The sequence below is a fragment of the Rhea pennata genome, chromosome 1 (genome assembly GCF_028389875.1).
Source record: "Rhea pennata isolate bPtePen1 chromosome 1, bPtePen1.pri, whole genome shotgun sequence".
Taxonomy (NCBI): Eukaryota; Metazoa; Chordata; class Aves; order Rheiformes; family Rheidae; genus Rhea; species Rhea pennata.
Genome location: NC_084663.1, coordinates 59,211,277 through 59,224,049, shown reverse-complemented (window position 1 = coordinate 59,224,049; position 12,773 = coordinate 59,211,277). Strand labels below are relative to the sequence as shown.

Here is a 12,773-nt window from a genome sequence, read left to right as displayed (position 1 = left end):
GAAGGGAGGGTGTCAAGGGGATGGGGCTAAACTATTTTCAGTAGTGCCATGCAAAAGGACTAGGGGAAATGGGCACAAACTGAACCACAGGAAGTTCTGCCTGAATGTGAGGAGGAATTTCTTCACTGTGAGAGTGATGGAGCACTGGAAGAGATTGCCCAGAGAGGTTGTGGAGTCTCCTTCTCTGGAGATATTCAAGGCCCACCTAGATGCAACCCTGTCTAACATGCTCTACTTGATCCTGCTTGAGCGGGTGGTTGGACTAGTTGATCTCCAGAGGTCCCTTCCAATCTTATCAATTCTGTGTGATTCAGTGTGATTATTATTATTATTATTGTTACTAAAAAAAGTGTTTATTGTTTTATTAACTTCAGTGGCCTGTAGTATATTCACTATTTTTAGCTCAAACTACTGCACTCTGTTGCCATTGCTTTGAAGAGAAGCATGAAGAATGAAGAATTTCTGCAGAGAAGGAATCCGAAGTGTGCCTGTTACCTAGATGCTGTCATACTTCCTTCCTATAGCTAGTCAGTTAGCTTTCCTAGGACTCAGAGTAGTCAAAAATGAGTACTAATATTATATCTCATGGACTAGAAAATTCTGATATATGACTAAAAATCTTGCTTAATTATTAACAGAGGCTCTAGTAAACGATGGAGAAGAGATGTGGATGACGAAAACATCATCAAGAATGTCTCCTCAGCAACCTCAGTCTGTGTGCACGAAGGCTGAAGGATTCCATCCAAGTCAAACAATTTCTAAAAATATCAGCCTCTTGTTTCAGTTTTGTTCAATATCTACTTTATTATGACAATATTAATTATTATTACTACTACCATTACATTTTCCTTGACAAATCTCTTTTCTAAATTTCTTTAGTTACTTTTGTGGTTCCCAGACTCAAGGAGCTGCATGGACCTCTCCATTAATCCTTGATTAAATGCAAATAGCTTTTAAGCAGGGAGCCTACTGCACTGCAGTTTGAATGTTTTGTTAGCAGAAACTCTCCTTGCTGTTCCTCCAATAGCATTTGCTGAGGCCATTCACTTAGAATCACTCATTTATTGCCACAATATTACAGTTATCGTAATTCTTCCCATTTGCCTCAGAGCTAGAGTGCTCACCTGACTAGAATAACTGAATCATGTGAATACTAAATTATCTTCAGTAGGGGCAGCGCATGGAGGGTGCCCCTGGTGGCGTTGCCCGTGTGGTGGGAGCATGCCAATGGCTATCTGGAAATACATCTTTGGGCCAAGTAGAGCCTGGGTACAGACAGGGGTGGCTGGTGGGCTCCAGTGTGGCAGGGAGCAAGTGGCATGCACATGGATGGACGAGAGCATTTGTGCATGCCCAATGGGGTAGAGTGTCTCCATTCAAAAATGTTTCAATAGCTTGGTGTACGTTTACATGCAATACGAATCTCTCCACAGAGATTCCTGAAGATAGAGCTCTACAAAACAGCCAATAACTTCCTGGCACGGGGGGGATGTAAGTAAACAACATGAACAAGAAAGTATATAGCACTCAAACAGGAACACATTGAAAACACAATAATAAAATTTCTTTTTACTTTTCTGTGTGTGAGCGTGCAGGCTGTTGTTATGAAGCAGTGAGTGGAATAACAAGCACAAGTAAGGAAGGAGATACCAGAGTCAGGTATAGGATATATAGAATTCAGCTCAAAAAAAATAAGACATGCTATTTTTAATCTTCTTTTTGCTTCACTGATAGTAGAAAGGCTGAAAAGCATCCAGGGAGCCAGGCAGTGATTGCAGGAGAAGTAACAAACGAAAAGCTGAGAGGATATACACTGTACAGCTCCATGTCGACCGGTGCTGAGGGGCTGGCTGAACAGCTTCTTCTACACAGGCCATTAGTAGCATGTTCCTTAATTAACTTCAGAAAGCAAGAATAATTTTTTGTCTCCACAACTTGTAAAGTATTGGTAAGAATGGTTATGTAAGTTTGCTAGTGTGGGCTCTTAAACTCACCGAGCTGAAGAGCAAGGCTCACATCAACACATGCCATAGAGTTTGTAAAGACTGTTTCAAAACATGGAGAAAACATGCACAGATCCATATATATTGGTTATCTAGACAGATATCTGTTTGCCAAATTCACCGACTGCACAAAAACTTTTATCCATAGCATGCATAGATGAAAACACAAAAGCTGAACTACTTGTAAAAACGTATGCATTTTCACATATAAAAAGCCATCAGAAAAGCTAGCTTTGATACATGTGTTTTTACCTCAAGCAGAAACAAGAACATTATGCTCCAGACACTCATGTGAAATAAATTTTGTCTTCAGTTTCAGTTTAATAGCTGAAGAGCTTTCTGCCAGACTTAAGAATGACTTTGGGAGGGAAGGCATGGGAAGGAAAATGAAGATGTGATCAACCTAGAAAATTGTTCTTGGGAAACATTCCAGCATCGTGAGCAAACGAACACAAGAGTGCATTAGCACAGCACACTGGCTGATGGACATTCCAGTGGTGGGTTCACAGGACATATACTTTCCTTTACTTAGAAACAGACCTTTGCCGGCTAGGAGAAAGCAAATGAATATAACAGACTCAGACTTTAAAGTTTTTAGCAGAGACTCATGAAATTGTACCAAAGAATGAATGGAGACTTGTGGACATATTAAGAGCTGTCAAGACCTGAAAGAAATTGATGGACCACGGTCATAGCTAATCAACATGACAAGTGTTGTTTTGGACTGCTTTGGAACTGGAAATGATGTCTTGAGAAATTAAACTGAGGCCAGCATTGTCAGAATCACCATTTTTCATAATCCCCTTCAAAAATCTCATTGCTTGCAATCTTACATATCTGTATCTCTATTTCTGAACTAGAAGTAAATAGAAAAAGGTGCTGATTAAATGTGCAAGTGTTATTAAACCAGTGGATGCTATATACAGCAGAAAGTACAAAGGAACTGTACAAAGAGGAGTATAGATGCTAGAAAAATGGACTTGGAATAACAATGAGATTTCACCATGAACAAAGAAAAGGGTTTGTATCAAAGATGAAATGTAGGGCTGGAAATTGGAACAAGAAGAATTAATAAAGATATGGACTTGGGAATAAAAAGGTGAAAGGTAATATTAGGACTGTGCAAACAGACATTTTACTGTCATGCACAAATGTGGCAATGTCCTACACGGCTCTTTATATAACACTGGTAAAATTACAGCTAACATACTAACTTCAAATTGCAGCCACCCTGGTGTCAGAAAGAAGGAGACCAATGTTTTAAAATAATGAACTGGATGGGTGACTGGAGAAGGATGGCCCAGGCAAAGTATCTTTGCCTCAAACGACTGCAATTATAAAGCAATGCTAGCAAAGACAGAAATCCCCATTAAATGGAGATATGGTATTACCTCTGAAAAAAGCTACAGGGCAAGGCTGAGGGACTGGGAACCTCTGGCCAAAAAGGCCTACTATTTTAGGAGCAAATCAGGCTTTGTCACCTTTGTGAGGGCCTGGAGGGTCTGGAGCTACCACGGGCTAATGCATGGAAAGTAGTGTCTACAATCAAGGGGAGCTGACAGAACAATATAGGAGAGGAAAATCAAGTGAAAGGAAGATCCATTGTCTACCCCTTACACTAGCAGGCCCAAGATGGAAAGAACCTGAAAAAAAGGCATTTGTGGTTAAATGAAGGGTCTGGACAGGAAACTATGACTGTATGGCGTAACATGCACTTGAGACCTGATACGAACCCACAAAGTCAGATCAGTCTTTCCACACCTCCAGGAAAATTTGAGATCAACACGACTGTGCTTGCTTCAGTTCAGATACTGGTCACATCCCTAGGTCATCCTGCTTGCTCCCACATTACTCCAGAAAATCAGCTTTGCAAGAAAAGCAAGCATTCCTCACCTTACCACCTTGGTGCCATTCCTCGTGACCTGCATGTCCACCATGCAGCCGCCAGTGACATAAGCAGCCAGGTTCAGCTCAGAGAACTCAGCCTGAAGCAGAGCAAAAGGACAGAGTGTTACTTGAGGACAGAAGAGACACAAACATGTGCACACAGACACAGAATTGTCTTCAGATTGAATGTGTCTTTCCTTTTTTTTTTTTTTTTTTTCCATGAGGCAACAGTAGATCCAATTACAGCTGATCTGCCCTGGAGAGACTGCAGAAGTATTTATGGCTCCCACACTTGGGCTGTACAAGTATAAAGGATTAGGCTCATTGCAGTAATAAGTACTGAAGGAATTAAGAATCGGCAAGCTGAAAAATGCATGCAGGAAAGAGTAATAATAAAAAAAAGGGGTAAGGTCATTTGAATTCAAATTCCAAGTTTCCACTTGGAAACATTCATTTAGAATTATGTCTGAGCTGGCTGTTGTACCACTGGCTGTCTCTAAACCAAATACAAAAGATTTATACCTCCCTAAGTAGCTAAAAAGCGTCATTATGCTGTAGGAAGGTGATAAGCAGAGACACCCACCTAATGTGGTTTACTTACTAAGTTTTTAACTATTAAAAGGTTAGCAAATCTGGGTACGCTATTAACAGTGCTACGCAATTATTGCAACAATTTATCTTTTAAAAAAGGTGAGACAAGTCTGGAAAGATTGGAAAAGAATATTTAATCTATGGGAAGCAACTGGCAATGCACTTTGGGGTGATTATGACTGCAGTGGCTGTTACTGAAGGCTAAAACATTAATCAGAGTGATTAACTGGGCCAGAAGTGTGATAATCCTCCAGCATGGAAGCTCACTCTACTGCCTCTCTGATGTAGCCTTCAGAAAGAAGTGCAAATGAGACTCGGGGGTCTCAGGCCACTCAGAGTAGGATGAGGATGTCAGGATTAGCTGATCAGAGTTAGATTCATGCTCCAACTTCTGCTCTTTATGAGTGAATGAGTAGATCTTAGACTAGAGTAACATATTAATTTATTGTGCTTACTGCTGGACCATGCTAGCTTGGCTAGCTTACCAGAAAGACACAAACAGATCAATGCCTGGATGGATTCAGAAGCCTCTTTTAGATCAGTGGCTTCTCTTGCTCTAGCAGATATTTGCCATGTATATACATAATTCAAAAGTGAAAATTTTGCCTTCTACCTTTGAGCAGCACTTTCCCCTTTCTGTTAATGCGTTACTTTCAGACTCAGTTGATGGAAACTGGACAATGGCAGAACCATATTCTAACCAGGGTCTACCTAATAACAGAGCATTGCTAAAGCTTGTGATTTTATTGAGGTCCTTGCAGTATTTAATGTTTTCTTGGTATTTCTACTAGCTGTAACCAAAAGGTAGTGCTAGGAAAAACTTTGATATAAAAAAAGAAAAAAGAAAAAAGAAAAAAGAAAAAAGAAAAAAGAAAAAAGAAAAAAGAAAAAAGAAAAAAGAAAAAAGAAAAAAGAAAAAAGAAAAAAGAAAAAAAAAAAGAGGGGAAAAAAAAGCATGTTTTGTCCTTCATGGACGCGTGGAAAAACTTGCAGATGGAGACTTAGAGCACCTGTAAAGCTCAGAGGCCAGACTACCAAAACAAAAGTCACTTCTAATTTTCTATTTTTAAAATCCTCATAACTTTTAAGCAATGACTGTGGACTGGAGACCTGATGATGTAATGAGATTGCTGCATTTCATGTCTGCAGCCTCGTGTAAACTTTTCAAAGCGACATCCTTACATGATCTTACATCATTGTAACTCTCAATTGCAATGAAAGCAGAGGGAAAATTCCTGTTACCAAGAAATAAATCCTGCTTCAAACATACACAGAGGGACATCAATGGTTCAGTGACTGACTGGGATTTTTTTATGACATTGCACAGTTATGCCTTGGCCAAAGCCATGCTGCTCATATTAGCTGATCTACAGTGATCACATTGAATCAGAGATAAGAAAACATGTACTTTCAAAATGCACCTGCATTTTATGTATTTAAAGTTCAACAGCAGAGAACTGTGAGTGACCACGGGGTGGGAAAGACCTCTAGCTACCAAAGAGTGGAGGACATTGGTGATACAGGAAGAGGACAGTCCACCCTAAATATATTCAGCAAGAGGAAATGTATCATTAGCAAGCTCCCCAGGGCAGGTCAAGGTAGATGGGATGCAGCATACCCACCTGCTAACTTGTGGAGTTGAGAGATCCTATAGACTAGGGAGGTGAAAGGATGTGTTTCTCAGCCTCTTTGGTTGTGTATGCCCCAGAGAGTTCCCACTCTGAAAGCAGAGTGTTCCTGAGCTGGACCTTTGGCTTCTGCAGCTGAGGGAGGCTTCACCTTCTGTGAAAGCCAGCGCAAGATATGGATGGCTTAAGCCTGTGTTTTTGTGCTTTTCTTCCCTAACTGTTTCTGGTTTTGTACTACAGAACTTAGTGCTTTGCTTTGCTGGGGTGAAACTGGGCAAACTTCATTTGATATCTGGCAGCTACAGTCTTAACTAAGTTAGTCTGACAGGCATTGCCTCAAGGCAGTCTGACCAAACAAAGCTGTGTTCAAATACCTGACATCCAAACAGGCCTGGGAATCCTGTGAGTGGTAAGTCCTTCATACCAAACTGCCAGGACCAATTTCAGGCCTGCTAATATCAAGAGCCAGAAGAAAGGGAGAAAACCCCTTTGGCAACCATTGTCCAGGGCACCCTGGCAAGGAACGAGAGGCAGAGAGAAGGTCTGTGAGACTGAGTAAAGCCAGGACAATATCCCATCCCAGAAACACAATTCTAATCTTTTCCTGGTGTTAGCTTCTTCTTAAACGGAGTTAAGAACCATTGCTTCTTTCATGTAGCTGCTTTGTCCCATCTGACAGACTGCTGCCGGCTGGCGTTTGGAAGAAGGCTGAAAACTTCAGTCAGCAGAAATTGTTTCCTGTTGATTTTCCAATGCTCCCTGTATTTTTAACTTTGTGGGTTTTGTAGCCTGATGACTTCCCTTGGCTGGAATTTCAGGTCTGAGATCATCTCCAGCCTGAGTTTACCTTGCAGACAAAGAGGTCTTTGAAAGCAGCCCATGCAGATAGAATGACAGGTAACTATGCATAAAACAGGAGAACCTAGCTCCCCCGTCGCCTTGCAGAGTTATTTGCATTAGGATACATCAAATATAAGAAGGCATTACGCTAATGTGATGGTGCTTTAGACTCACTATGCAATAGTGCCAAAGGCTGCAAAAACAATTAGGGTAACTGTGAACCATGTGTGACAAACGTGACACAATCCACTTTCAAGAGTAATGAAACAGTCTGTGAGACTCAGAGTATTTTTTATCTTTGGGAGGCTCAGATTTGAGAGGATGTCCACAGATATTTAAAGGATAATTCTGTTCAAAAAAATTGCCTATTTCACATATTCAAATTCATGGATCTCTCCAGATAATTTGAACTAAATTTTAACCTATTTTCAGTTTCTCCCATCAGTGTTCTATAGGTGCCAGAGAACATTTTGTTTATGTTTGATGAGAATAAAATAAAGATAAATTTATAATTTTAAAGCATGCAGTAGAAGAAATGGCTGGCTTGACAGCACTATAATACTTCCTATGAGACACATATTCAGGCTGCATTTAAACCATTTTTCATGAAATAATAGAAAATTGGGTTGGAAAGACTTCAAGGGATCAGATAGACCAGATACAGCAGGATCAATTCTACCTCTGTCATTCTGTAGAGATGTTACATATCTTCTTATATCTTCCAAGATGAAGAATCTCCCCAGGCAATCTATGTCATGTCTTAACAACCTTGGAAAGTTCTCCCAAGGTCCAATCTCAATCTCTCATCTTAATTTCCTTTATCTCTCATCTTAATTTTTAAGTTTACTATTTTTTTGTCCATTGCTTCCTCCTACAGAACATGTCCTATCCTTGAGGATTTACTCCTCTTTTTCTTTTTTTTTCCCTAGACAAAAACACCCCATTCTCATAGGTTTTTCTCATAGATGATGCTTATCAGCAAAGTGCTCAATATTCATGCTCTCACTGGGATTACCTCTGATAGGCCCACAGCTTGCTTTATTTGTAATGCCCCTGGCCATGATCTTTCAGCTGAGAACTGACCATTTTTTAATAAGATGGAAGGATGAGGTCTTTTGCCTTACAGACAATGTTCCAGTTCTAATGTTCCAATATGATCTTTGTCATGTTTGCAGCAATGTGACATTTTTTCTACTCATATTCTGACTGTGATCCACTGTAATCCTTATGTTGCTTTCTCCAGGCTATCAACTTGTCTTTCATTCCCCATCTTGTGCATCTACCATTAATTATTTTTATACGAGGGGGGAATCTTATCAATGTGTATAAATATCTGGTGGAGGGAAGTAGAGAAGATGGAGCCATACTCTTCTCAATGGTGCCCAATGAAAAGACATGAGGCAGTGGGCATATTCTTTAAATATAAGAAAAAAGAATTACTGTGAGGGTGATTGAACACTGCAACATGTTGCTCAGAGAGGCTGTGGAGTATTCATCCTTGGACATATCCAAAACCTGACTAGACATAGCTCTAAGCAAACTTCTCTGGCTGACCCTGTTTTGAGCAGGGGTTGGACAAGATGCTCTTTAGAGATCCCATCCAGCCTGAGTCTTTCTGTGATTCTGTGATACGTTTAGTATCTGGCAGTAGTCCTTATTAAATTAAAATCCAAGAAATTATTCCAGTCTGCTCCCTGAGCAGATGTCAAGGTTCAACTCATCTTCTACATGGCAGAGAAATGCAGGAATGGGGATGCAAAACAGTCTTTTTTATTTTATTTTATTTTTTTTTAAAGTAAGTAGGATGCTAGGTTTGTCTATAGAGCTACCAGCATGCTGGGCTTTTTGAGCTGCTGAACTCTCTGAGCTCTCATCTGTGTCTAACCTACCTAGAACTGGCTCAGCTTGGTTATTACTTAAAAGGGGAGGAGGGAGCACAACATTATGCTAGACTTCTTTGTGAATATTTGCATACAGACCTCCCCTCAACACTTAAATAGCAGTAAGGGCTTTAGCACTGCTTTAACTGCAAATGGCAATGAAGCCCGAACCATGAGGCTGCCAAGAAACCTTTGTGCTTTCCTCAGTGTGACACTTCATGTGCTGTAACACATACCCTGGCTCCTTGGAGGTTATTCTGTCACATAGATTACAACACTGAGCTACTACCATAGCCAAGCAGCTTTCCAGAAGGCAATTCACAGTATCCACATCAGGATCCTAAGCACGAGTTAAGTTAGTTGCTCTGCCCAGTCCCTCTAACCTCATGGACACAGCGGGTGGTGGGTCAGCTGTGGTGCTGGAGTGGAACATGGCTCACAAGGCATTAGGTTTTGCATGGCTGGCAATAAAGCTGGGACTAGGGGTGTCAGTGGCTGGTGGGTAATCCCAAATCTCAGCTGTAGGAGGTAGGGAAGGGGGTGAGATGTTTGCTGAGAGTAATGTCTTTGGGTCACACTGAGATCGTGTCACACTCCAGGCTTCTGCAAGGGAGCAACGGTCTTCAGGAGCTGCTGTCCTCCTCTGCCTTTGGCTATCCTGGGGCTCCTCAGGACCCACATCTCCTTTGGTTCTCCTCTACCCACCAGCTGTGGTGTACAGCTCATTAGACATAGGAATGCTGTTTTTCTTGCACTCATCTCTGTGTCAGGGAGCTGAGATGCCAGCTTACACACCCAGGCTATGTGCCTAAAAAGCCTGAGCTCCTCCTCTCATTCCCCATCCTGCTGCATGCATATACATTTTCACACCTCTCCTCTGGGTCCAAGGTTTGCCATATTTCATACTTTTCAGTGGCTTTCCCACCCCCATCCCAGCCCCCATTTGGGCTGTCAGTCTGGAGTTCTGGGAATGAACTAATACGCAGAAAGTGATGTTGGGTAAATTGAATATGAATATCAGGATTATGAAGGAGAGTATGAACAAGAGGACTGCTATCCTTTCACAATTCATTATTCACTTTACAGTCAGATCTTCACCTTGAGAAGATGGCCTATCTCCTCAAAGACTCCCCACCAATTTTCCCTCTCTGTCTCATCTTCCAACAAACTGTGCTGCAAAAACCCAGCCTCCGGTAAAGGCTCTTCACTCTCCCTGGCGTGCTCCCGAAAGTCTTCACCAGTTATTGCTGCATATCTACATCTCTTCACTGTGATAGAAAATCCAGCCAAGGTAACAGGCTGATCTGTGTCATGGTTTGGGCACTGAGGAGGAGGAACTATTAATGTCTAATCAAACCACATATGTTCCTTGATGAATTTTACACTTCATCTTTTACATTGTAGTTTTTGGTGGGCCTTCCAAAATATATACAGAACGACAGGCTTTGATAGACACCGGACTGCATGCCACTAACAGCACATTTCACTATACTCATTACAAGCATTTCTATACGAGTAAGCAGTTCCTAATCCCAGGCCAGGGGAAGACTGAACATATTGAATGGATATGAACAAATGTAAGGCAAAGGACAGCACGTGCTTGGTATACACATGCATGTAGAGTTCGAGATTACAGACCCCATGTTTGCTTTCTCCTTAGTGTCTTTGCTGAGACACATTCACATGGGGAGGCACCCTGCTCTCCACCTGTTCCCAGTACCAGGACTGCTCTCTGGGAGAAAAGGACTGAAAAGGTGCAGCTGGGAGGGGGATGTTGTTATGTGACTACAGTGAGTGCTTCCACTACTGCTCTTTACACGTCCCAAAGCTAGGAAATGTGCTCCTAGCCTACAGATAGCGCTGATGCTGAAGGTCCATGTATTTTTATCTGTGTAAGTGCCTTTTGCTGTATCAGTTCTGATGGCATTTGGGATTGTCACAGATTATCATAAATTTTCTTTTCAGGCGTGACTGCCTGAAAATCAGGGCTGTCATTAGCAAATGCAAATTTCTAAATCTTTTGACCCCAGACAAAAGCTCAAAGCATGAACTCCATAAGCTTAAATGAAGAATAAAAAATGAAGATTTTATTTAAGAACTTGTGATTTTTTAAATCATTCTTGCTGTTTTTTAGTACCCTTGGTTCCTTCATGGTTTCTGAATGATTTTATGTGGCAAATTGTAGCAAATTGTCTTGTATGACAACTGCTATTGCTCTTCTGGAATGCTTTCTGGCTTTCAGTTGGAAAAAAGCAAAACATATAATGAACAAAAATTATACAGTTAGTTGATGAGAGACTAATTCACACAGCCATACATAGGCCTATCAGACTTTACCTTTTGAAATGACCACTTTGGGCTACACATGAAAATACTGCTTTAGGATGAGAACACAATGGAGCTGGAAGACATGATTTGGATTAAAACTATCTTCTGTGTGTGCCAAGGACTTTTTTTCCTGACAATGTTGCCAGTGGAGTCATAATCTATACCACAAGACTTTTCCAGAAGCATGTACATAGGACTTCACTGAATAATCATTCCCTGAAAATAAACCAGGCAGCGGGAACAAGTGAATGAGCTGTACAAGAAAAATGCATGTCTGACAGAGAGACAGACCCACCTCTTCAAGGCAGGAAATGGTGGGAAGCAGACGGGTGGACAAACAGCAGGAATCAAAATTTAGACAAACCTTTTGGCCTCATCAATTCTCCTTCACCCTTTTCTACCCTCAAAACATTAATTAGCTAATGCCAAGACTGAGAAAAGATGTCTCTGTATATATTAAAATCCCTTTAAGGAAAATCTGAAGGAAAAGTACCCAAAAGCAGCAGATTGTCTCAGAGAAAGGCTGTTTGCTCTTGCCTGCTAGGTCTGTGTACTCTTCTCTCTCCTATGCTCTCTTTAGTCAGCACAAGACATGAGACTGGAAAAGACCACCACACACAGGGCCACACTGCATCCCTCCATGTGCATGAGGGCATGCCCAGAGCTCAAGGAGATCACAACCTTGGGATATGGACCTATGTGGTCCATAAGGAAAACTTTGAGAGTCATACGAAATCCTTACAACATTCAAGACTTAGGTTTGTCTGGGACAAGGCAGAGAGGGTAGAAAATGAGCTGCTGCATTACTACCAGCTGTCTCTAGCAAAATAAAATGTTTGATAGAGCACAAGTTTCTATCACTCCCCAGATGAGGAGATCAATGAGTCTTTGTCTTTAAGCAGGTTGTGATTGTAGCAGACAGGTCATGGAAAACAGGGAATAACAGTGTTTCACAGGCTGCTGTGCCACCTGGAAACTCAGCTGGACAAAAACCTCAGGAACAGAAATGTTATGCCCTTCTTTGCAATATAGCCACATTCCTCACCTCTAACATCAGTGGCTATGGGATTGCAGTTACATAGGCAGGTGGGCAACCTCTGAGGCACATGTGTGCAGCAGGGACTGCTAGTAAGAGGCTTAGAGCATAATCCTTCTCCTCCTGACTATATTATATTTCCTGATGCTTCCTGCCCTGTTGTCAATGAAGGAAAGAGATGGACTGAGAAGATAAAAGCAAACTTAATTTCAGGAGAGACAAAAAGCAGTGTTGTCAAATCCTATGGCATTTAAGGTTCTTGCTTAAGCTATTTAATCAAACTTTCTCATTTCATTTAAAAAATAATTCTACCTTTTGTATCTCTAGAGAAAAGAACTGGAAATATATACCCCAAAGTCTCAGAAAATACAAGGTAAATAAGAACAATGAAGACATGAATTATTTTTCAAAATAAACTAGCAATATTATTTTTTGGAACTAGCTGTTTCTAAAAGATTAAGGTTTTACCCACACTAAACAAGATCTGAACTATCAGAGATTTAATAGGAATAGATCAAATAGATTTTCATTTTTTGACGTGTGTTTAGTCCAGTCTTACCATCAACTGTCATTGGTCACC

At 41.0% G+C, this 12,773-nt stretch overlaps 1 protein-coding gene across 2 annotated transcripts in view; it reads right to left on the bottom strand.

The window, feature by feature from the left end:
• The window catches only part of SYN3 (synapsin III), a 183,536-nt gene that overhangs the window by 151,778 nt on the left and 18,985 nt on the right, over nt 1-12,773 (bottom strand). The window contains exons 3-4 of one of the 2 annotated variants that reach the window (XM_062588974.1): nt 3,897-3,988; nt 2,125-2,127 (exon numbers count right to left, since the gene is read on the bottom strand). In XM_062588974.1, coding sequence (XP_062444958.1) covers nt 2,125-2,127; nt 3,897-3,988 — 95 coding nt within the window. The remainder of the gene's footprint in view (nt 1-2,124; nt 2,128-3,896; nt 3,989-12,773) is intronic. The other variant, XM_062588965.1, reaches the window with a different exon arrangement.